The 20,714-nt window shown below is 31.1% G+C and overlaps 2 protein-coding genes and 1 pseudogene across 2 annotated transcripts; 1 reads left to right on the top strand and 2 right to left on the bottom strand.

The window, feature by feature from the left end:
• Positions 1-4,845: 4,845 nt before the first annotated feature.
• LOC132947604 (tigger transposable element-derived protein 4-like) lies at positions 4,846-5,568 on the bottom strand. The gene has a single exon (XM_061017894.1). It carries the CDS (start codon positions 5,566-5,568, stop codon positions 4,846-4,848), a length of 723 nt encoding a protein of 240 aa, XP_060873877.1.
• Positions 5,569-9,557: 3,989 nt separating this feature from the next.
• On the bottom strand, positions 9,558-18,795 carry LOC132947596 (uncharacterized; annotated as a pseudogene).
• Positions 12,438-14,398, top strand: LOC132936302 (uncharacterized). Its single transcript, XM_061002999.1, has 6 exons — positions 12,438-12,687; positions 12,796-12,930; positions 13,290-13,402; positions 13,483-13,943; positions 14,019-14,125; positions 14,202-14,398. The coding sequence occupies exons 1-6, from the start codon at positions 12,438-12,440 to the stop codon at positions 14,396-14,398; spliced, it is 1,263 nt and encodes a 420-aa protein (XP_060858982.1).
• Positions 18,796-20,714: the final 1,919 nt, after the last annotated feature.

Below are 20,714 nucleotides of genomic sequence, written 5' to 3'. Positions count from 1 at the left end.
TGGAAATATTTTTGTGCAGTTTTGCTCAAAAACCGTTAAAGATTCATTATTAAATAATATTAAACTTCGTCATAAAAATAAAAACCCAGTAACCGCAAAGCACCTCCATTCAAGTTTTGATGATTCGAATATTTACATAAATGATCAATTAACTCATTACAACAAAAAGCTATTATGGACTGCTAAGGAAGTAGCAAAAAACTACAACTTCAAATACACTTGGGCGAACTCGGGAGGAATATTCATCAGAAAACAAATTGATGGACAAGCGTTCAAAATTTCAAATTTAGAGATTCTACGAAAAATGGACGAAGAACAAAAGGTAAAAGTTCTTTGGGAAAATATTGATTAATAAGTACCTATATTTTTATAACATGTATTAGTATTTTTTTGTTTATCCATGGTTAATAATTTAGATTTTAATTTTTTAGACACTAAGTCCAATTTAGAATATAGTACATACAATATAAATAATTTAAATGATATTCATAATAAAACTAATGAATTTTCTTTACTGTGCATGAACATACGTAGTATTTGTAAACATTTTGATGAATTTATTATATTCTTGAATGATTGTGAAGTTATCTTCGATGTTATTTGTTTGGTTGAAACTTGGCTAGAAGATAATTCTTTAGAGTTTGAAATAGAAGGGTACATAAATTATAACTACTATAGGAAATTAAATAAATCTGATGGTATCTCTATTTATATTAGAAAAACAATAAATGTAAATACTATTAATTACGGTGTAATTGATCATTGTAGCTCTATAAACTTTAACTTATTAAAAAATAATTCTATATTCAATATAATATGTGTATATCGTTCACCAAGTCTGTCACAAAATCTTTTTATCGATAGTTTAGAAAATTACTTAAACAATTTTACTGCAAAAGACACAGTTATATTTTGTGGAGACGTAAATATTAATTTACAGCTAGGTACCGTTGATACTGTTAGTTATCTTAATGTCTTATCTACTTTTGGTTTTAAATCATGCATTAATAATACTACTAGATACAACTTATTAAATAGCTCGTCATCTTGCATTGACCATATTTTTTATAAAGATTGTCTTGGTCTTGATAATGTTAAGGGATATGTATGTAAAAATACTATTACTGACCATTATACTGTAATTTTCACTTTAAAAAAAACTAAAAATGGAAACATAAACGTTAGTGAAATTGCTGTAAATAAAAAAATCGAACGTATAAATTTTGATCTACTTAAAAAATTATGTAAAGAAGAAACATGGTATGATGTTGTTAATACAAGTGATATCAATAATGCAATAAATTCGTTCTTTTATAAAATAAATAATGCAATTAATTTGTCCATTACTACTAAACAATTTCGCCAACCTAAATTTAAATATAAAATTAAAAAATGGGTCACTACAGGCATAATTATATCGATGCGGCACAGAGATAAAATGTTTAATAAAATTAAACAACAACCTTTCAATACTAAACTCAAATCTAGCTACAAAATATATAGAAACTTACTAACAAAAATTATTAAATCTGCTAAAGATTTATTTTTTTCTAAGGAAATAATTATAGCACAAGGAAATACACAAAAGGTATGGAATTTAATTAAGGAATCAATAAATAATAAAGATAATAAAAAAACTATAACTAATGTTGAATCGTTAATTGATGAACATAATCATAATAATATTATTCATGAAAGCAAAGATATTGCCAATAAATTCAATAATTTTTTTACAAATATAGGTGAAAATATTGCCAAAAAAATTAATTTACTTTCGACATAAAATATCACTATAAACAATTCTAATTACAAAACTAATATAAACTCTGTTTTCTTTAGGCCTATCTCTAAAGATGAAATTAAAAATTATATCCTCAATAGTAAAGAGCACAACTCTTTTTATATATATGGTCTAACAAACTTTGTTTTGAAGCATATTATCGATGACATTATTACACCTTTAGAATATATTTTTAATTTGTCATTAACTTCTGGAATTTTCCCAAATGCACTTAAGGAAACTATTATAATTCCACTCTTTAAACAGGGAAATAAAAATATGTGTACAAACTATCGCCCAATATCTCTTACTTACACTTTAGCTAAAGTGCTTGAAAAATGTATAAAATCAAGGTTATATGAGTTTCTTGAAGCGTCACAAATTTTCACTGAAAACCAATTTGGCTTCAGAAAAAATAAAGGTACATCTAAAGCGTTACAACATATTATTAGCAAAATCCATAAAAAGCTTGATGAGGGTGATTTTGTAATTGGAATCTTTCTTGATGTAAAAAAAGCTTTTGATTCTGTAGATCATAATTTATTATTAAAAAAACTATAAAATTATGGAATTCGTGGTGTTGCAAACAATCTCATCAAAAGCTTTTTAACAAATCGTAACCAAAGGGTTAAAATAAATAATACATTTAGCAACTATAACATTTTAAATTACGGAGTTCCACAAGGAACCGTGCTGGGACCTCTACTATTCATTGTTTATATTAATGATCTTCTAGATTTAAATTGTGATGGATTGATTACGTGTTTTGCTGATGATACCACTATATTAATCAATGATAAAAATAAAGACGCTCTAGTTTCTAAAGCGACACAAATTATGTCCGATGTTAATAAATGGTTTAGTTTAAATTCTCTTGAAATAAACTATGAAAAAACTTGTTGCATTTCTTTCGCGATTTCAAAAAAAAGCTCTCAAATGTTAGACGGTATAAAAATACACCTTTTAAATTGTTTTAAAGTGAAATCTCCAAATAATGATAACTTTAGTTGTAATTGTACTAATATTAAATCTGTTGACTCAATTAAATACCTAGGTGTAACTCTTGATAAGTACTTAAAATGGGATACTCATATTGGTATTACTGTAAAAAAAATTAGAAGTCTTTTCTATAAATTCAAGTCTCTAAAGAATATCTTATTGCCAGTTACCATGCGAATGGTTTTTTGTGCACTTGCTCAATCTATTTTTAGTTATGGGATTTCAGCTTGGGGAGGAGCTTATATTACACATCTTAAAAAACTTACATCGACAATAAATTCGCTACTTAGAATTTCCTTTAAATTACCCTTTCGCACAAATACTGATATTATATATAAAACTTATAACTTACTCAACCTTAAACAACTATATATTAAAGAAGTTTTATGCAATTTATACTTATATAATCATAAAGAGTTTAATTTTAAACACAATTATGATACTCGCCAAATTATAAACAATACTTTTCAAATGTTCAAATGTAATAGTGAATTCGGTAAAAGAAACCCATATTATATTAGTTTATATTATTGTAATTATCTTTGTATCAATATTAACAGTTTTGATAATTTTACCCTTTATAAAAAGTATGTTATCTATAAAGTATCAATATCACAATTTGAATAGAAACTAATAAAATTAGTTTTAGTTACTTTTATATTAACACTTTAACAATTTGTCTTTTAATACACTACTTTATATCACTATGTTATTATTTATCTTTATCTTTATTTTTTGTTTTTTATGCTTGAATGTATTTAAATCAGTAAATAGTATTGTTAAGGATAATTCATAAACTTAAGAAGCATGAACTCTTGTCTCCCCACAAGCTACGGCTTCTGGAGACAAATTTTTTCACATTATATATATTATGTTTTTAAATTGTAATTTTTGAAATAACAATAAACTAAACATTATTATTATTATTATTATTATTGTGACAGTTGTTGTCCACAGTTACCAGCATGAGCGATAATGTATGATGGCCGAAAATTTAATAAATTTAAGCTCTGAATCAGATTTTGATGACTAATTTGATGAATTAATTTTGTTGTATTCGTTAAGTAAAGAAAAAAAAACGTGGAAAAGTAATTTTATGAAGAAAAGACAAAGTCACGGCGAATCAATTTGTCGTCGGAGTTTTCTGACAAACAATTTTTGAACTACTTTCGCCTGGACCGAAATCAATTCAATGAAGTTCTTAATTTAATACGAGATACTATTTATTCATTTGGGTGTAATGCTCAAAAGCCGATTGATCCTGAAGAAAAACTGGCAGTCTTTTTAAGGTAAGTTTTTTATAATTTATTTGAAGTTTTAACAATAAAATAATAATAAATAATAATTACATTATTACTATACAATAAGGCCTAAGCATTGAATTGTTGTACATTTTATTTTAACAACAAAGTAAATAACACCAAATAAAAACATGATCCTTTAGTTAATGATTTTTTGTTATATTAATGTGGTAAATCATATTTATTAATCTTCTGAAGTAAATTAAAAAAACTATTCTGTATAAGTCAATACTTAATATTATAATATTAGATAACTAGAAATAATAACTTTATATAATATAATTTTAAAACATTATTCCTTATAAGTATTGATATAATGAACAATACCACCTTGGTTCTCAACATTTTCAGAAACTGAACTTTTGCGAGAAGTAGATGAATTTTCTTCGTATGACCACGTAGAAAAAGACTGAGGTTGACTGTAGATATTTTGTTGTGTCTGTTGTGAATAAGGTTCTGGAAAAGCATTATTTTGTTGAAAATTCAAAAGATCAGACTCTACTTGCGAAACATCTTCAAATAATTTATTTTTTATAATAAGTTGAGATGCCGGTGGCATTTTATAAGTCGTTTGGTACATGGACATAAAGAAATGGTAGAGCGGATCATTTAGAGTTTTTAGGTCTACCAATTTTTGACGTTCAATTGATCTTTGTTTGGCTCGTTGTTCACGGTTCGCTATTGACTGTTGAATTAGGTTGCCAATATCATTTTTTTTTGGTTGTTTAAAAGTAAATTTCATTCCAGATGACGAAGGAGTATCTATTAATTTTGTTTCCATTGTTTAACTGTCTCGGCTCCAGCTCCACTTTTAAACATTTTTTTTGCCTCCGTAGAGCATCTGTGGCAGTTCCTCAATTTATCATTAAAACAGGGAGCATTTTCATCAATGTTTTCAAATTCGTTATGGTTTTGAACAAATAAAAATTGTTTATCCAACTCAGTCAACTCAGGTTGTGGACCAATAAAATTAGAAAATCCACAATGAGCGAAACAATTCATAATAGTTAAACAGCTAACTTCTCGCCAACTCTCCGATACAAACTGTATCGCTTGTAATATGTTTATTTTGCCACTTATTTGATTAGCAGTTGCAGATTGATCAAACAGGTTTTCCTCAATTTTTTCTAGAATAATATGAACTAGTTTCATTCTATATCTCACCTTGAGGTTTTTGATAATACCCATATCTGAGGGTTGGATTAAGGATGTCGTATTTGGGGGCAAAAGTTCTAAAGTGATGTTTTTGAGTTGAACGTTTTTTGGATGTGCAGCATAGTTATCAATAAGAAGAAGTATGGACCTAGATTTTGCTTGCAATTCCTTATCCCATTCATATAGCCAGTTTGAAAATATGGTTGAAGTCATCCATGCATTTTTATTCGCGTGGTAATGCACTGGCATTTTATTTATAGACATATTTTTAAAACATCGAGGTTTTAAGCTTTTCCCCACTACTAGCAGCTTTCTTTTGTCACTCCCGGTCATATTGACACATAATAAGACTGTAATCCTGTCCATTGCTTTTTTTGAACCAGATAGAACGTCTTTTTTGAAACATTAAGAACCGTCGGTTGTCGCTCGATAATACAGTCCAGTTTCATCTGCATTAAATATGTTATCTGGGGAAAAGTTGTTCAAATTATTTTTAGCCCGTCAACTTTCCAATTATTAGAGGCGGATTCATCAGCACTTGCTTTTTCACCATGCACACGTTTGCATTTTATCTCGTGTCTATTCTTCCACCTGCTTAACCAACCATCAGTAGCAATAAACCGATTGTTACCAATTTTCCGGGATAATTCTTCGGCTTTACATTTTAACATTGGCCCAGACACGCGAACACCGCGACTTGTTATCAATGAAAACCACTCACTTAAGGCATCAACTTCGGGATCTTTCCCTTCTCGTTTAGGTACGTTTTTGATTACCAGTTTGAGTTAAATTGAAGTTTTCGGGTAAAATGACTTCTTCTTTGAGCAGTTTCGCCACCGTTGATTTCGGAACGCATAATTTTTCAGCGATTTTACGCTGTGAAGTGCCTGGAAGTAGCGATTTAACTTTGTCTAAAATCAATAAAACTATTATGCCATAAATATTTGATTTTCAGGAAAAAAGAAAAGGACAGAAGAATACTGCTATTAGATAAAGATGTAGGTGACGAAAATTGAAGAATTTCCAGCTGAATTCAATACTATATTTTTTATTTTTATTTACTATTCCAAACAAATTTCAGACTTAATAATTTATGTTTTTATTTTTTTTTTTATAATTGATAATTAATAATTTATGAATAATATATCAGTATTTTCCTACATTAATAATACCAATAATACTATTATTATATTTAATTTTAGGGCTAGCTTAAAATTTTAATTTTTTATTCCTAATTATACTAATAATATATAATGACGTTAATTAATATTGTATAACTTAACCATATATTTTAATAGCTGAAGAGTTTAGGTTTTATAAAATGTTATTTCATTTTTATTTATACATATTTATTTGCAAGGTTGCAAGATTGTTTTTTGAATAATAATAAACATTAATATTATTACTAATAATATCTATATTATTTATTTATATAGTAAATTATCCAGTTTACTTGTTGGGTTAGATGTATACTGCAGTAAATATGTTATAAATCTAGTTAAAATACATACTTTTATTTTAAATGTATTGTGTATGATAAATATGCAATTGGATAAACTTATTATGTCGGTTTAAGCTATATTTTAATGTAATATTCAGTTATGTAATGTTAATTTTTACTAGTATTATGAAATTGTTACTCCAATTTATATATATAGATTGGCTACAAAAAGTTACATAATACTGTACATATAATATTGATGTCAACCTATATTATAATAGTATATTGTAATTTGAAATTCCATAATATTATGGTATATATTACATGTATAACTGTTATGCATAAATACATAACATTTTATACCTAAAGTTATGCATAGGTGATCAACAATAGCATTCCTGTTGTACATTATTACATATTAGAAGTATAACTATGTAACATTAATGTTATATAAAACAGTGTATATTTGTTTGTTATGAAAAAGAGGACATAGGCACTAAATAGTTATATAGAGGTTATATTTCTGATAGATATTAATACGTAACTGTTACCAAGCTAATATTACAAAGTTATATTGCTGTTACATATATGTTATTTTATGTGCTGTTAGGGATATATATCTGTGTATGAATATGATATATTATCAAGAAAATGTGTTTAACTTACTCAAAACAGTCAAATCCCAAGTTAAATTTAACTTGGGATTTGACTGTTTTTGTATATATGTATGTATGTGTGTGTGTGTGTGTGGGTTTGTATAGCGTATCTTATGACATCCACAATCGAGATACAAGCCGGCACTATGACTTCCGAGTGTCATAGTGACCTCCGTAACCCGGAGGCCACAAGAGTTGATGCCATTTTTGTAATTGTAACAAATTTTTAACCAATATATGTCTTTCCAAGGACGGAATCCATAAGGTCCAAAATCACACTGTTGTGTGTAACGACGGTGTGTTAAATAGTACCAATTTTTGACTATAGGCGGCGCAACACTTTGAGATTTACACGGGTTTATGATGTTTAACAATGCTAAAAAATTATAAGCGCTATTAAAGCATCCAACTGAATATTATTCAATATTTTACACATCTAAGTCAGGGAACGCTACTATTGACTCCATACGTATTACAATATTAAAATACATAAAAATCAATTTATATGGTAACTTTATTTTCTAAACATATGAAAATATTAACCACCTATTAAACCACGCATCAACAATATTAACACATATTAAAAATTCTACTTAATAAACTCCAAATAAAATATTATTAAAGTACCTTCTGAATTCCATGAATTACATACCGACAGATAATTTTTTTAATTATTTCATAACATAAATCGTAAGGGTATGAATAAGAAAGTTAGAAAACTGTGAAAATCTTACTTCTAATTAAATTCCACTTAACGAGTTTATCCGTAATCCGTTCAGCCTATGATATTTTTAGCGATATTTAATATATTTAAAAATCATCCAACCAAAAACACATGTGAAGTCTGACTAGGATGAAAAAGTTTGCACCTTAATGACTTCCTAATTTACACACCTACATTATAATGTAATGAATAATTTTAATTATTTTTTTAAAATAATCGTATTTTAAGCCCAGAGTGCATAAGGTAGGTACATTATATTCAAAGTGTGTAAATGTCGTTAAAAAATCTTTCAACCAACGAGGCCGTGTGAAATCTGACTAGGACGAGGAATTTTGCACCTTTATAACTTCCGAATTTACACAGTTACGTATAATGTTATGATATTATTTTTCAATAATCGTATTTTAAGCCAGGAGTGCATAAGGTACATTATATTCAATATGTGTAAATATTGCAAAAAAATCTTCTAAAAAACAAGGTAGTGTGATATCTGACTAGGACGATGAATTTTGCACCTTTATAACTTCCGAATTTACACACCTACGTATAATGTAATTAATTGATTTTAAAATAATTGTAATTTAAGCCTGGAGTCCATAAGGTACAATTTATTAAATGAGTGTAACACCTTTAAGACTTCCTTATTTACACACCAACATAATGCTAAGTTATTAATTAGTTTTAAAATAATCGTATTTTAAGACCGGAGTTCATTAGGTACATTAGATTCAAAGTGTGTAAATATAATAAAAAATCTTCTAACCAACGAGGCTGTGTGATATCTGACTAGAACGAGGAATTTGGTACCTTTATGACTTCCATATATACACATCTACGTAAAATGTTACCGATGAGTTAATTCTAAAATAATTGAAATTGAAGCCGGAGTTCATTAGGTATATTAAACTGAGTGTGTAAATATTCCAAAAAAAATCTTTCACCCAACGAGTCAATGTGATATCTAACTAGAATGACAAATTTTGTATCTTTATGACTTCCTTATTTACACACCAACATAATGTTATTTTATGAATTAATTTTAAAATAATCATATTTTAAGCCCGGAGTTCATAAGGTACGTTAAAATTAAAGTGTGTAAATATCCCAAAAAAAATCTTCTAACCAACGAGGCTGTGTGACATCTGACTAAGACGAAGAATTTAGTACCTTTATGACTTCCATATTTTTACACCTACGTATAATGTAATTAATTGATTTTAAAATAATTGTAATCTAAGCCTGGAGTCCATAAGGTAGAATCTATTAAATGAGTGTAAATGTCGTTAAAAAACTTTTCAACCAACTAGTCAATGTGATATTTTACTAGAATGACGAATTTTGCATCTTTATGACTTCCTTATTTACACACCAACAAAATATTATGTTATGAATTAATTTTAATTAGTTTTTAAAGGTAATGTATTAGTTATATATACCTATTTTTACAGTGAGATTATGATAATTTAACACATTTTTATTGAACATATGAAATGTTTACATGTTTTAACATAATATAATGTATGAGTCATACAACTTGATATATATCTAATGCGATATGATTGATGGAATGATTTGCAGACTATAGTTATATGTAATTATTAAGATTTTCGATATTTTAGACATGTCCTTGACATAGAAATTATATTTGTATAAGATTTTATCGACATTAATATACCTAATATAATGATTTGGGAGAAATTAAGGTATTTTTATCAATTTTCGCTAGAAAAAAAAAATATATTTATATATATTTCCAAGCTTGTGATTGTAATATACAAGCGATTTCATGATTATTTTACAAAGTATGCATATAGAATACCTAAAACATGAAAAGTATCAGTGATAAGCATCCATGTAGTATAGATATAACTGTATAAATAATAAATTCCTATTATTTTGTATAAAATAAATGCTGGGCCATCTGTGTAAGATATGCGTTAAAAATAATTAAAATATATTATATGGTTTACTATATGATATCACTAGTGAAAGATTATCACAGCTTGACGTAGGTACATTTTATTTTGTTTTTGCTAATATGTGATGAAAATAACTATATAATATTATCTTTCTTATTATCGAATACCATGGACTTTAAATATGATTTTGTAGGTATTATATTGCATTTAATTGTAGTATTAGTATGCATAGCGACGTTGTGATATATTTCATGTATCTACTGTAAATATATATAATAATTAATATATGTTTAAGAATTCAGGTATTAAATAAAATAGGTATACATCGAAAGTATTTTATATAAATTATTATTTGAAATAATCAATCGAGTCGTGCAAATGCAAATGTATGTACGTGTGTATGTGTGTGTATGTATGTATGTATGTATGTATTAACTATTATATTATAGTGCAACGATATCTTTCGGATGTTGAGACTTGTAATAATGACTCGTTATAGTGATGGTCATGCATTTACGTTCGTGAAGTTGGCCCCCCCACTTTGTCCCACAGACTTCAAACTGGTATCAAAATTTTGCAATTTTTATGCAATTAATTGCATGTCTCGCCAAAAAATTTGCAATTCGTCGTGGGGCCCGGAAATTCAAAAATACTTATGGGGGGTATAAGTTCACGCAGCCCCCCCACGTGGTCCCACAGACTTCAAACTGGTATCAAAATGTTGCAATTCTTATGCAATTAATTGCATGTCTCGCCAAAAAATTTGCAATTCTTCGTGGGGCCCGTAAATTCAAAAATAATTATGGTAGCCCCCACACACAGATGATCCGAAACAAGCACAGTTAGTAAGTGGATAAATAGCAAATAGTAGTTAATCTATTATTGAAGTTGTCGACTTCAAATATTTATTTTTGCCGAATTTTTTTATTCAAAGATTTCCCATTAAACCTATAATTGGTATAAAAATAACAATAAACATAATTTTTTTTAAATATACTTGGTAACTATAACTAAAATTACCATAACGTAGGCTACACAGCCCATATTATGGTCTCACTGACTTCAAACTGGTATCGACATTTGGGAATTTTTCGTGGACTAATTGCATGTCTCTCGAAAAAAATTGCAATTCGTTTAGCGGATGGTAAAACACAAAATTGTGCGTGGAGTGCAATTGTATGCAGTCCCTTCACGTGGTCACAAAAACTTCAAACTGCTTTAGTAATATTTTACATAATTATATACCCATTGGCCATAATATTATAACTAGGTTAACAATTTCAATTCATAAAAAAACTACATACAATCATGTACAATAATATTACTGTTAAGTTGACTCTACATTGTGATTCTTGAAATAGACATCTGTTTGCATGACGATAGAGTTTCTTTTTTTTGAAAAATTTGAAACAGTACTTACAGGGTAAGTAATCGTTTGTGTCAACTTTATCATGGGATTTTGGGCGTCTGCCAACAATAATAGATCCTTGTTTTTGTTCCAAAACCTTTCTGTTGTAGTAAAGATTGCCCTTATTTTTAATTAGCTCTAGACATTTTAATCTCTCTTGAGATTTTTTCGGTTGGGTAATAAATGATCTTACATCTTCTTCTAGAGCATGTTGGCGTTCTAAGTGCCGAGGAAAATTTGAAACAAGAAGTTCGCAATATAGACAGTATACCCTTTTATCTCTTACTAATTTATTTTGGTTTGTAGGTTGTTTTTTTGCACATTGAACATTTAATAATGTCTCATTATTTTCAATTTCATCAATTTGTTCGGTGTTCAATTGAGGTGAAGTTTGAGTTAAATCATCAATGTCACTTACTTCAGATTCAGAATCAATATTATTTTCAAAATGTGGTATATATCCAGGGCTACTGTAGAATTCATCAGAAGATAATTCTTCATATTGAGGAATATTGTGTGTGTTAACTTGTAGACCGTGGTATCTCTTTGCAGATCTAGATGATTGTTTAGAAATCACCGACATCTCAACATGCTCTTTTTCTAAAAATAAAATAACACAGTGTTATTTATTATTATAGTTTCTTAGACAAATGTTTATTTTATTAAATATGTATCGTCCATACATTTACTGTTAACTAAATGTTCAAAAATATTAACAGATTTTAATATATATACATAAAATAATATCTAATAAATACATAAAAGTATTTATTGTTAATTTTTACCTATTCTACAAAATACATTTAAAATATGCAAGTGCAGGTTCAAATAGAAAAATATTTAAGCAACAATGTATTTTATCTCATAAAAAAATCACTTAAACAATAATATATTAAAAAAAAAATTAAAAATAGTAGGTATATCAATAATGTATTATACACCTACCTACTTTTGTAAGGAATAAAAATCTAAAAAATGTTATAATGCAATTGAATGTAAAGCATCTTCACCAGCCCTTTTAACATCCACTAAATTAAGGAAACATATTGCAACTATGTCTCAACTATTAAATCTTACTTCAAACGATAAGGAACAGCTGGCTAATTTTATGGGTCATGATTTAGCTATACACAATGACTATTATAAGCTACCAGATGAAACATTACAAATTAGTCGAATAAGCAAAATACTATTAGCGATGGAGTCTGGAAATGTGCATGAACTACGAGGTAAAACATTAGAAGAATTTGATGAATATATGATGCCTAATGATACAGAAGATGAAGATGAAAAAGATGATAGTGGTAGGTATTAGTGTATTGCACTATATTATTTTACATATATTAATTAAATTAATATAATTATAATGTATGTATGATAATTAATATTTAAATTGTTTGAATTGTTCACAGAAGGTAACAATGATGATTCAATATCCAAAGAAAATAGTTTGACTAAACAATGTGACAATGAATATTATTATAATGTACCACCTACAGCAGACACAAAACAGGGGGAAAAGTTAATTAAAAGGCCAAATTCAAATGGTAGTGTATTTATTTTGGATACAATAACTGTCATAAATATATGGTTAATTTAATGAATTAAATGGGATGAGCAGAGGTGTAGAGGTGTATACGGGATGAGCCATCAGGTATAGGGGATGCGCTAGCAGGTTGAGGTTCCAGAGCTCTCCTTTTTATCCTACTCATAATAATTGATTTTGAAAGGACAGCTGCTATAAGAACAATGTTTCCAAATACCACTATTAGGGGCTGTTGGTTTCATTCCTCCCAAGCGGTATGGAGAAAAGTTGCAAACATAGGTAAGATTACTTTAAAATCTGAATTTGTAATTAATAATAAATTAAATATATAGACAGTTAATAACACTGGTTAATTTTTAGGATTGATTGATATATGTAGTAACCATCGAGGAGCCTATGACACTGTACATATGTTGATGGTATTGCCTTTGCTGCCGACAAATTGTATGGCTGAAGGTTTTGAAACTGCAAGGGCATACTATATTGAGTATGTGCAATCATTGATCAGCAATAATAATGATTACAATTTTACATTATTATTTGAATATTATAGATCAACTTGACTTTTAACTTGAACGATTATAATGAGGCTACTGATGGAGGACAAGTAAGAGAACCTCAACGACAAGTTTGGATAGATCAGCAAAGGAATTTAGATAGATCATTGAGGCTGTTTATAGAAGGACGCTACTCAATGTCAGAATTTTTAATATGTGCTAGGCATTCAACACCAAATTTTGGTGTAATACGGCCTCAACACCAAGCTATTATAATACTTCCTGCTGCTGTCTTTCCACAAGCTCCACTAGCTTTATTACCACTCCCCGTTGATCAGTATCGGAAACTGCAACTTCCAGCTATTCCTGTACTCCATGCTACTGCTTTACCACAGGCACCACTACAAGAAGCACCAACTTTATTACCACTGCACGTTGATCAGCATCAGGAACTAATTCGAGATGAAATAATGAGAAGGATTTTACCACGTAGACCAGCAGTGCCCGTTCCTCGAGATCGTATGATTTTTCATTATAATATTACTTATACAGATTTCCAATAAAATATACTGATAAATAAATCGCTTGTCTTTAGTTTTTATTATCTCGATGCTGATGCAGATAATTCAGATGAAGATGTGTCTAACGAACAGTCTGTGATACCATCAGTTATTTACATTGAACGTGTAGATTTGACAAGTAAGTAGTAATTTTCTGAAATTTGTTTCTAGCTAAAGTAATTGATTAAAAATAATGTTGTTTTATTATTTTTAAGTTGTACCAATAGTAGAGGAAACATGTTACATATGTTTGTACAGTCCACCAACAATAGTAGCGTATCCATGCTTACACCAAGGCCTATGCGGAGCTTGTCATGATAGCTATTCAAGAATGCCTCCGAATGAGCACAGGCCATATTACCGCTGTCCACTTTGTAGAGCTGGAATAGAAATCTACTATATATTAACATGATAATTATAGTTAATTATTTATCTTATCAATTAAATATCAACTAGCCATATGCCTACTTTCAATTTTATTTTTTAACAAATTAAACAAAATTAAACTAATTTTCTTGGTATGACATAGGCAGGACCAAGTAATAGTGAAAAACACGCAATAAACTCACTTAGTACTACAAATGCATCAATAAGTCCATACTTGAAGTGCGAGATTGAAGGGGAAGACATATTATTACTTGTAGACACTGGAGCTACAGTAAGCGTACTTACCAAGGAGGTGATTGATGTAATCACGCAGAAAAATCACAGAATCCCACAACTACCAGTCACGGGAATACAAATAAGCAACGCCGTAGGGAAAAAAGTATGCAAAGTGTCTAAACAAATATTTTGTGAGTGCAAAATAGATAACGTTTATCTACAAACTAATTTTATTCAAGTCGAAGGCCTCAACGAACAAGGAATAATTGGAGCTGACATATTGGACAAATATTCGGCACAAATAAAATTCAACAAACAAACTGTACAATTCAGCGTCAACGATGTACCAGTCACCGTACCATTTGCCAACCGAGAACCAAAGATAATCAAAGAACATCTTCTCAACATAGAAATCAACAAAAATTCAGATGAAGACCAGATAACACTAACTGATCAAGAAAGTCAAACGTTTGCGTCATTAATAAACAAATATGAGCACATTTTTTCTGAACAGCCCGGGAAAATCACTGAATTTCAATGTCAGATACGTGTCAAACCAGGGGACCCAATTTATCAGCGACCCTATCCAATACCAATGTAAAGGATACCTAAAGTAGATGCCGAAATACAGAGGATGCTAGATTTACAAATAATCAAAACATGTGATCTATGCCAAAAAGCAAAAATAAGCAATATAACGGCTAGGGGACCGACGTTAAGCCTCCTACCCACCGAACCAAGGGAGATGGTATCTGCCTACCTAATGGGCCCGCTACCCAGGGGACAGGGAGAATGCAGATACATCTTGGCAATATTGGATGTGTTCTCCAAATACATCAAACTATATCCGTTAAAAAGAGCCACTACCGATACCATAATAAAACGACTAGTGAATGAGTACATACCAACAATTGGATTGTTCAAGAAGATCTTAACCGACAACGGAACGCAGTTCACCAGTACTAAATGGGAAAAAATCATGCAAGGGTTGAAAATCACCAACCTGCACACAACGATTTATCATCCGGAGAGTAACCCAGTAGAGAGGGCAAATCGTGAAATTGGCCGCCTATTAAGAACCTACTGTCATAAGCAACATACAAATTGGTTAAAATGGTTAGATAATGTAGAATACTGGATCAACCACACTACCCATACAACCACTGGTTATACACCAAGCTATATAATGTTTGGGGAGAAAACAAAGTTATCAATAAGCAAATTGGTAGTTTTTCCTAAACAAGAGGACATGGAGAAACCACCCGACATCATACAGATCGTAATGAAACGTTCAAAAGAGCAAGCTAATCTTCGAAACGCGTACAAAGATAGAGCTAAACGATTCCCGCAGTATGACGTGGGCGACCCGATCCTGCTCAAGGAACACCGCCTGTCATCCGCAGAGGACAGGGAGACACACAAATTATTCCTGATCTACCACGGACCATACCAGGTACAAGCAGTACACGGTAACAACACGGTAACTATCCAAACCAATGGAAGTCCTCGAACAATCAACTTCAAAAACATCAAGAGATACTATAAATCCGTGATCGGAGTATCTCAAACAAATAATTAAACATCAGAAAAAAAAAAACAAAAAAAAAAACAAAAAAATGTATAAAAATAATATGTATATAGTCCAAAATAACTTGCTTGTGAATCCATGTAATAAACTTCCAAATCCTCATATATTTAAAATAAACCCCTATGTAGGAACCCAGAAATATGCTTGTCCAAATCCCATTGACCAAACTAAGAAATAAAGCAGCCTTGAACAAAATGGAGGTCACTAGCATCGACCAATTACTAACCACCGAACAGAAACGAAAAATAGCAACGTTCTACCGGCGAGAGGAAGCCAAGAGAACTAGGTACAACCAAGAGCCCTTGTGGAGCCTTCCACCAACCATTCAAGCCATCCGAAGACCATCTGCCACCGGGATGATGTGGGATGATTTCATCACACATTGGGAACAAAGACCAACACAAAGTCACACTCCAGTCAAACCACAGGAAGTAGCAACAGTCACAGAGAACGACGAAAAGGAGCAGTCACCCAGGTCCAGTAACTTAAGCGAAACCGAATCAGAAGTTATCATCATGACAATAAAACACCTAATCGATCAACATCCAGGATCCCCGGTAGAGATCAGAAAAAGTATATTGAAAGTAGGAGCCTACTTGAAGGACTTTGAGAATGTTTCAAAGACTCGCCTTAGAAAACTGATCTACAAGGAGAAGAATCAAAGGATCAAGCATACTAAGCGACAACATCAACCATAACGGCGAACCGATATTTCACAAAAGAACCAATACAAAGCATCAAAATTTTAAAGTTTTTATTTATATTTTTTTTTCTCTCTCACTCAAAACCTTTCAAAAAAAAAAAAAAATAAATAAAAAAGGGGACAATGTAATGAGACAAAACGGAGTGGCCATGAACGTGGCGCACTCTCGTTATGATCATTAGCAACGATCAAATATCGCCCGCCGCGTAGGAACATCTACCAACCAACCGCGACATAAAACCACAGATAGCGCCCGCCGCCGCGCAATGATTATGAACGCACGCCGCCCCCGGAAAACATGAGTTTTCCCAAGGAACAGATAAAGTTATCGGAACGCGAGGCACATATTCAGAATCGCTTTCAACAGCTGCCGAGGAAGCGATATTAAATGGAGAATTAAACTTCGGTTTCATGACTCCAGTCCAAAAAGGAAAGTATTTACATAGCCTTTGTACAAAAAAAAGAAAAAAAAAATGTTCGTAAAAGACGATGGTGGATGTCACAAATGTATAGAGATAACGAAGATAGAGGCTCCAACATGATAAACAGTATTAAAAATGACGTAAATGTATTTCACTTTCAAAATTTCACCAGAATGTCTTCAGAAGATTTTGAAAAAATAATTTGCCTTGTTGGCCCACTTATATACAAACAAAATACTAGTATGAGACCTGCTATTACAGTCCAAATACGATTAGCAGTGACGTTACGATTTCACGCTACAGGAGATTCGTATAGTAGCTTGCAATATCTGTTTAAAATTTCTAAACAGATCATTTCTACTATAATTCCAGAAGTTTGTAGCGCACTTGTTAAAGTATTGAAGACATATGTAAAGATAAATTCAATAAAAAGTATAATATATTTTAACTGGAGTCAATTTTATCATTAATTTATTCAACTAATCAACATTCTTTAAAAACTGAGAAACAAACAATATTTATTAACCATCCATGAGACGAACAATTGTATGTGGATCCCTTAGAACAGCATGGGGAACTTTGTGGCCCACTAATAGTCCATGATTCTCATAAACTACCTCATTTAAAAACAATATATGGTGGAAGTAAAAAACCACCAGCTGACCCCACACACCATAATTTTATTGTAGTTGCACTTTTTGTATGATTTTGTACTCGAACTGGGTATTTTATACCACGTGGAAATCGAAACTTTTTACCTGGGTCATCCTGTAAGTTCGATTCATCGTAATTAAATGTGTTTTCAGCAGGTATATCTTTCAGAACAGTCACAAAATTATCAAAATATGAGTTGATTGTTTTTGGTGATACTTCTGCACGGCTCCTTAATATATTCGTCGTTATTCGTTTACCCAATATCTGGTGTATTTTTTAAGAGACTCCTGGCCCAGTCATCACCTGGTAGATTTTCCTTAAATTTTTGGACGAAAATACCCTTTTTGTCAAAAATTATTTAGTTACTAATCTGAAAAAAAGTAAGTAGGTTTAAAAACTATTGTATTTTAATTAAATTTAATAGGTATCTACTATATATATATATATATATATATACTATACTAATCTACCTAACTATCTCATGTCCATCAAGGTTAGAGGAAACCCCCAATCACCACACTTGGTACGGCAGTCAATTATTATTTCTCTTCTGCTTCATTCAGTAATGGTTGCCCCCCTGGTTTATTACCATGTAAACCACGATTTCTGTTGTAGAGTGTCCCATATTATGGCGTGTGATATTGCTTACTTGCAGTTACTATTGACATTTCTCCTTCACTATTTTGTTTAGTACATCTTCAATAACATCATCTGGCTGATTTCCATAGGATCTACTGCCCAACTTTCTTTTATAAACCCGAGCCGCTATAAACAAGTTGTATTAAATTTTAAAATGCATTACATAAATTATCAAACTCACCCCAACATATTATCAACATCACCCCATCCTATAATCCTTTATCATGTATACACAATAATTTTAAAAAAATTAAACAATAACTTTAAAAACTCAGTGAAAATAACTTCATAACAATGTTTTCAAATTATATAAATTGAGTACAAATTAATAAAATATGTGTTACTTACTATGCGCTTACAATTTGTCTCTGACGTTTTTTTATTGTATAAAAATATGTAATTTTTATTTGAACATAACGAACAGACTATTTTATCAATTTTAAACAATTGCTTATCACTGTTCAAATGTTGATTTGTGCACAGAATAACCAAAAGACTCGCTGAACACTCAAAATTCTGTTTAAATTGTTGGAATATCAATGTATCCATGTATAAATGCCGAATTAGGATTCGATGAATATTTAATCTTTAGGTGTGACAGGAATGTTCTAACAAGTAATTGTCAACGGGGTGGGGGAGTATTGATTGCAGTCAACAAAAAGCTTAGACCAGTCTTAATTACTTCTCTCTATGATAAATGTGAACAAGTTTTTGTTCGGTTCACTCTACCTAGTGATCTCTCCGTTTTTTTAGCTGGAGTTTACTTACCTCCAGGGTTAAACCTCTCGGTTTACGAAGGTCACCTTGAGTCTGTTGACCAGGCCTGGGGAACTAATGCCTTTAATCTCGGTCAGGTTTGTGGTGACTAATTTGCCCAACGTATATTGGATCAGTGGGGATTCTGGTTTTATCTACACTGGTAGGATTAATGATAAGGTTCGAATTGTTGGGGATCATTTTAGTTTGCTTCACTTTACTCAAAAGAACCAAATTTACAATAACGCCGGTTCCGTTCTTGATTTAATCTTCACCAACAACGCATCTACCCAAGTCTCTCAGGCTGCCGATCCCTTGGTTCCATGTGACTTGTACCACCCGACAATCACTATCTCCTGTCCTTCTCCATCTGATCTCCCTATGCTTGACGCCCAGCACATGTACTACGACTTTAAAGCTGCTAATTATGAGATGATATCTCACTACTTAGAAGACATAGATTGGTCCGATGCCCTTAATTCTAAATCGACTAACGAATCAGCAGATTTACTACAGAAACTTCTTCAAGATTGTATCCGGGAGTGGGTTCCAGTACGTAGCTTTCGCAATTCTACTTTCCCAAAATGGGTCTCCGGCAGCCTAATTAATCTAATTTCAATGAAAAAAGAATCTCACAAATTATACAAATTACTAGGGGGTTACAATCGTTACATGACCTTCTCCAGACTACACGCACGATGTAAATATGAATCCAAGCGCCTTTACAGAAACTATTTGGATAGCTTACAGGAGCGCTTTTGTACTAATCCTAAATCATTCTGGGAATTCATTCGGAGTAAACGTGGAGCCAACCCGATACCCGATGAGGTTCATCTTGGCCAAACTAAAGCCACAGGCGAACATGTTTCTACTTTGTTCGCCTCACACTACTCCTCGGTATATAAAGACTCACATTTTACGGCAAACACTTTATCTGAGGGGTGTACTAATCAAGAATTTTCTTTTCTCCCATCAATTTTATCGATTACTACTGAATAGGTCAATGAAGCCCTAAACTCCCTATCAAATACTCGTGGTTCTGGGCCAGATGGTATTTCTGCCCTTCTACTGTACCGATGTCGGGCCTCTCTCAGTTTACCTGTAACTTTAATTTTTAACAAGTCTCTTGCCGAAGGTGTCTTCCCTCACGCCTGGAAAATTAGTCGTGTAACACCCATCTTAAAGTCTGGTATTCCGACCGATGTTGCCAACTACAGACCCATCTCCGGCTTACCTTTCCTCGGTAAGTTATTCGAATCAATTGTTCTTAAACAAATTAAACGTAAATTTTCATCAATCATATCGATCGACCAGCATGGGTTCGTTCCTGGTCGCTCAACTGTTACCAGCCATGTTGATTTTG

The sequence above is a fragment of the Metopolophium dirhodum genome, chromosome 1, assembly GCF_019925205.1.
Source record: "Metopolophium dirhodum isolate CAU chromosome 1, ASM1992520v1, whole genome shotgun sequence".
Lineage (NCBI taxonomy): Eukaryota > Metazoa > Arthropoda > Insecta > Hemiptera > Aphididae > Metopolophium > Metopolophium dirhodum.
This window is presented reverse-complemented; position numbering and strand designations above follow the sequence as displayed.

Coding starts and splice junctions, on each gene's coding strand:
- LOC132936302 (XM_061002999.1), top strand. CDS start 12,438: ATGTCTCAACTATTAAATCTTACTTCAAACGATAAGGAACAGCTGGCT. Junction 13,944..14,018: donor GCAGTGCCCGTTCCTCGAGA/TCGTATGATTTT, acceptor ATCGCTTGTCTT/TAGTTTTTATTATCTCGATG. Junction 14,126..14,201: donor TGAACGTGTAGATTTGACAA/GTAAGTAGTAAT, acceptor ATTATTTTTAAG/TTGTACCAATAGTAGAGGAA.
- LOC132947604 (XM_061017894.1), bottom strand. CDS start 5,568: ATGACCGGGAGTGACAAAAGAAAGCTGCTAGTAGTGGGGAAAAGCTTA.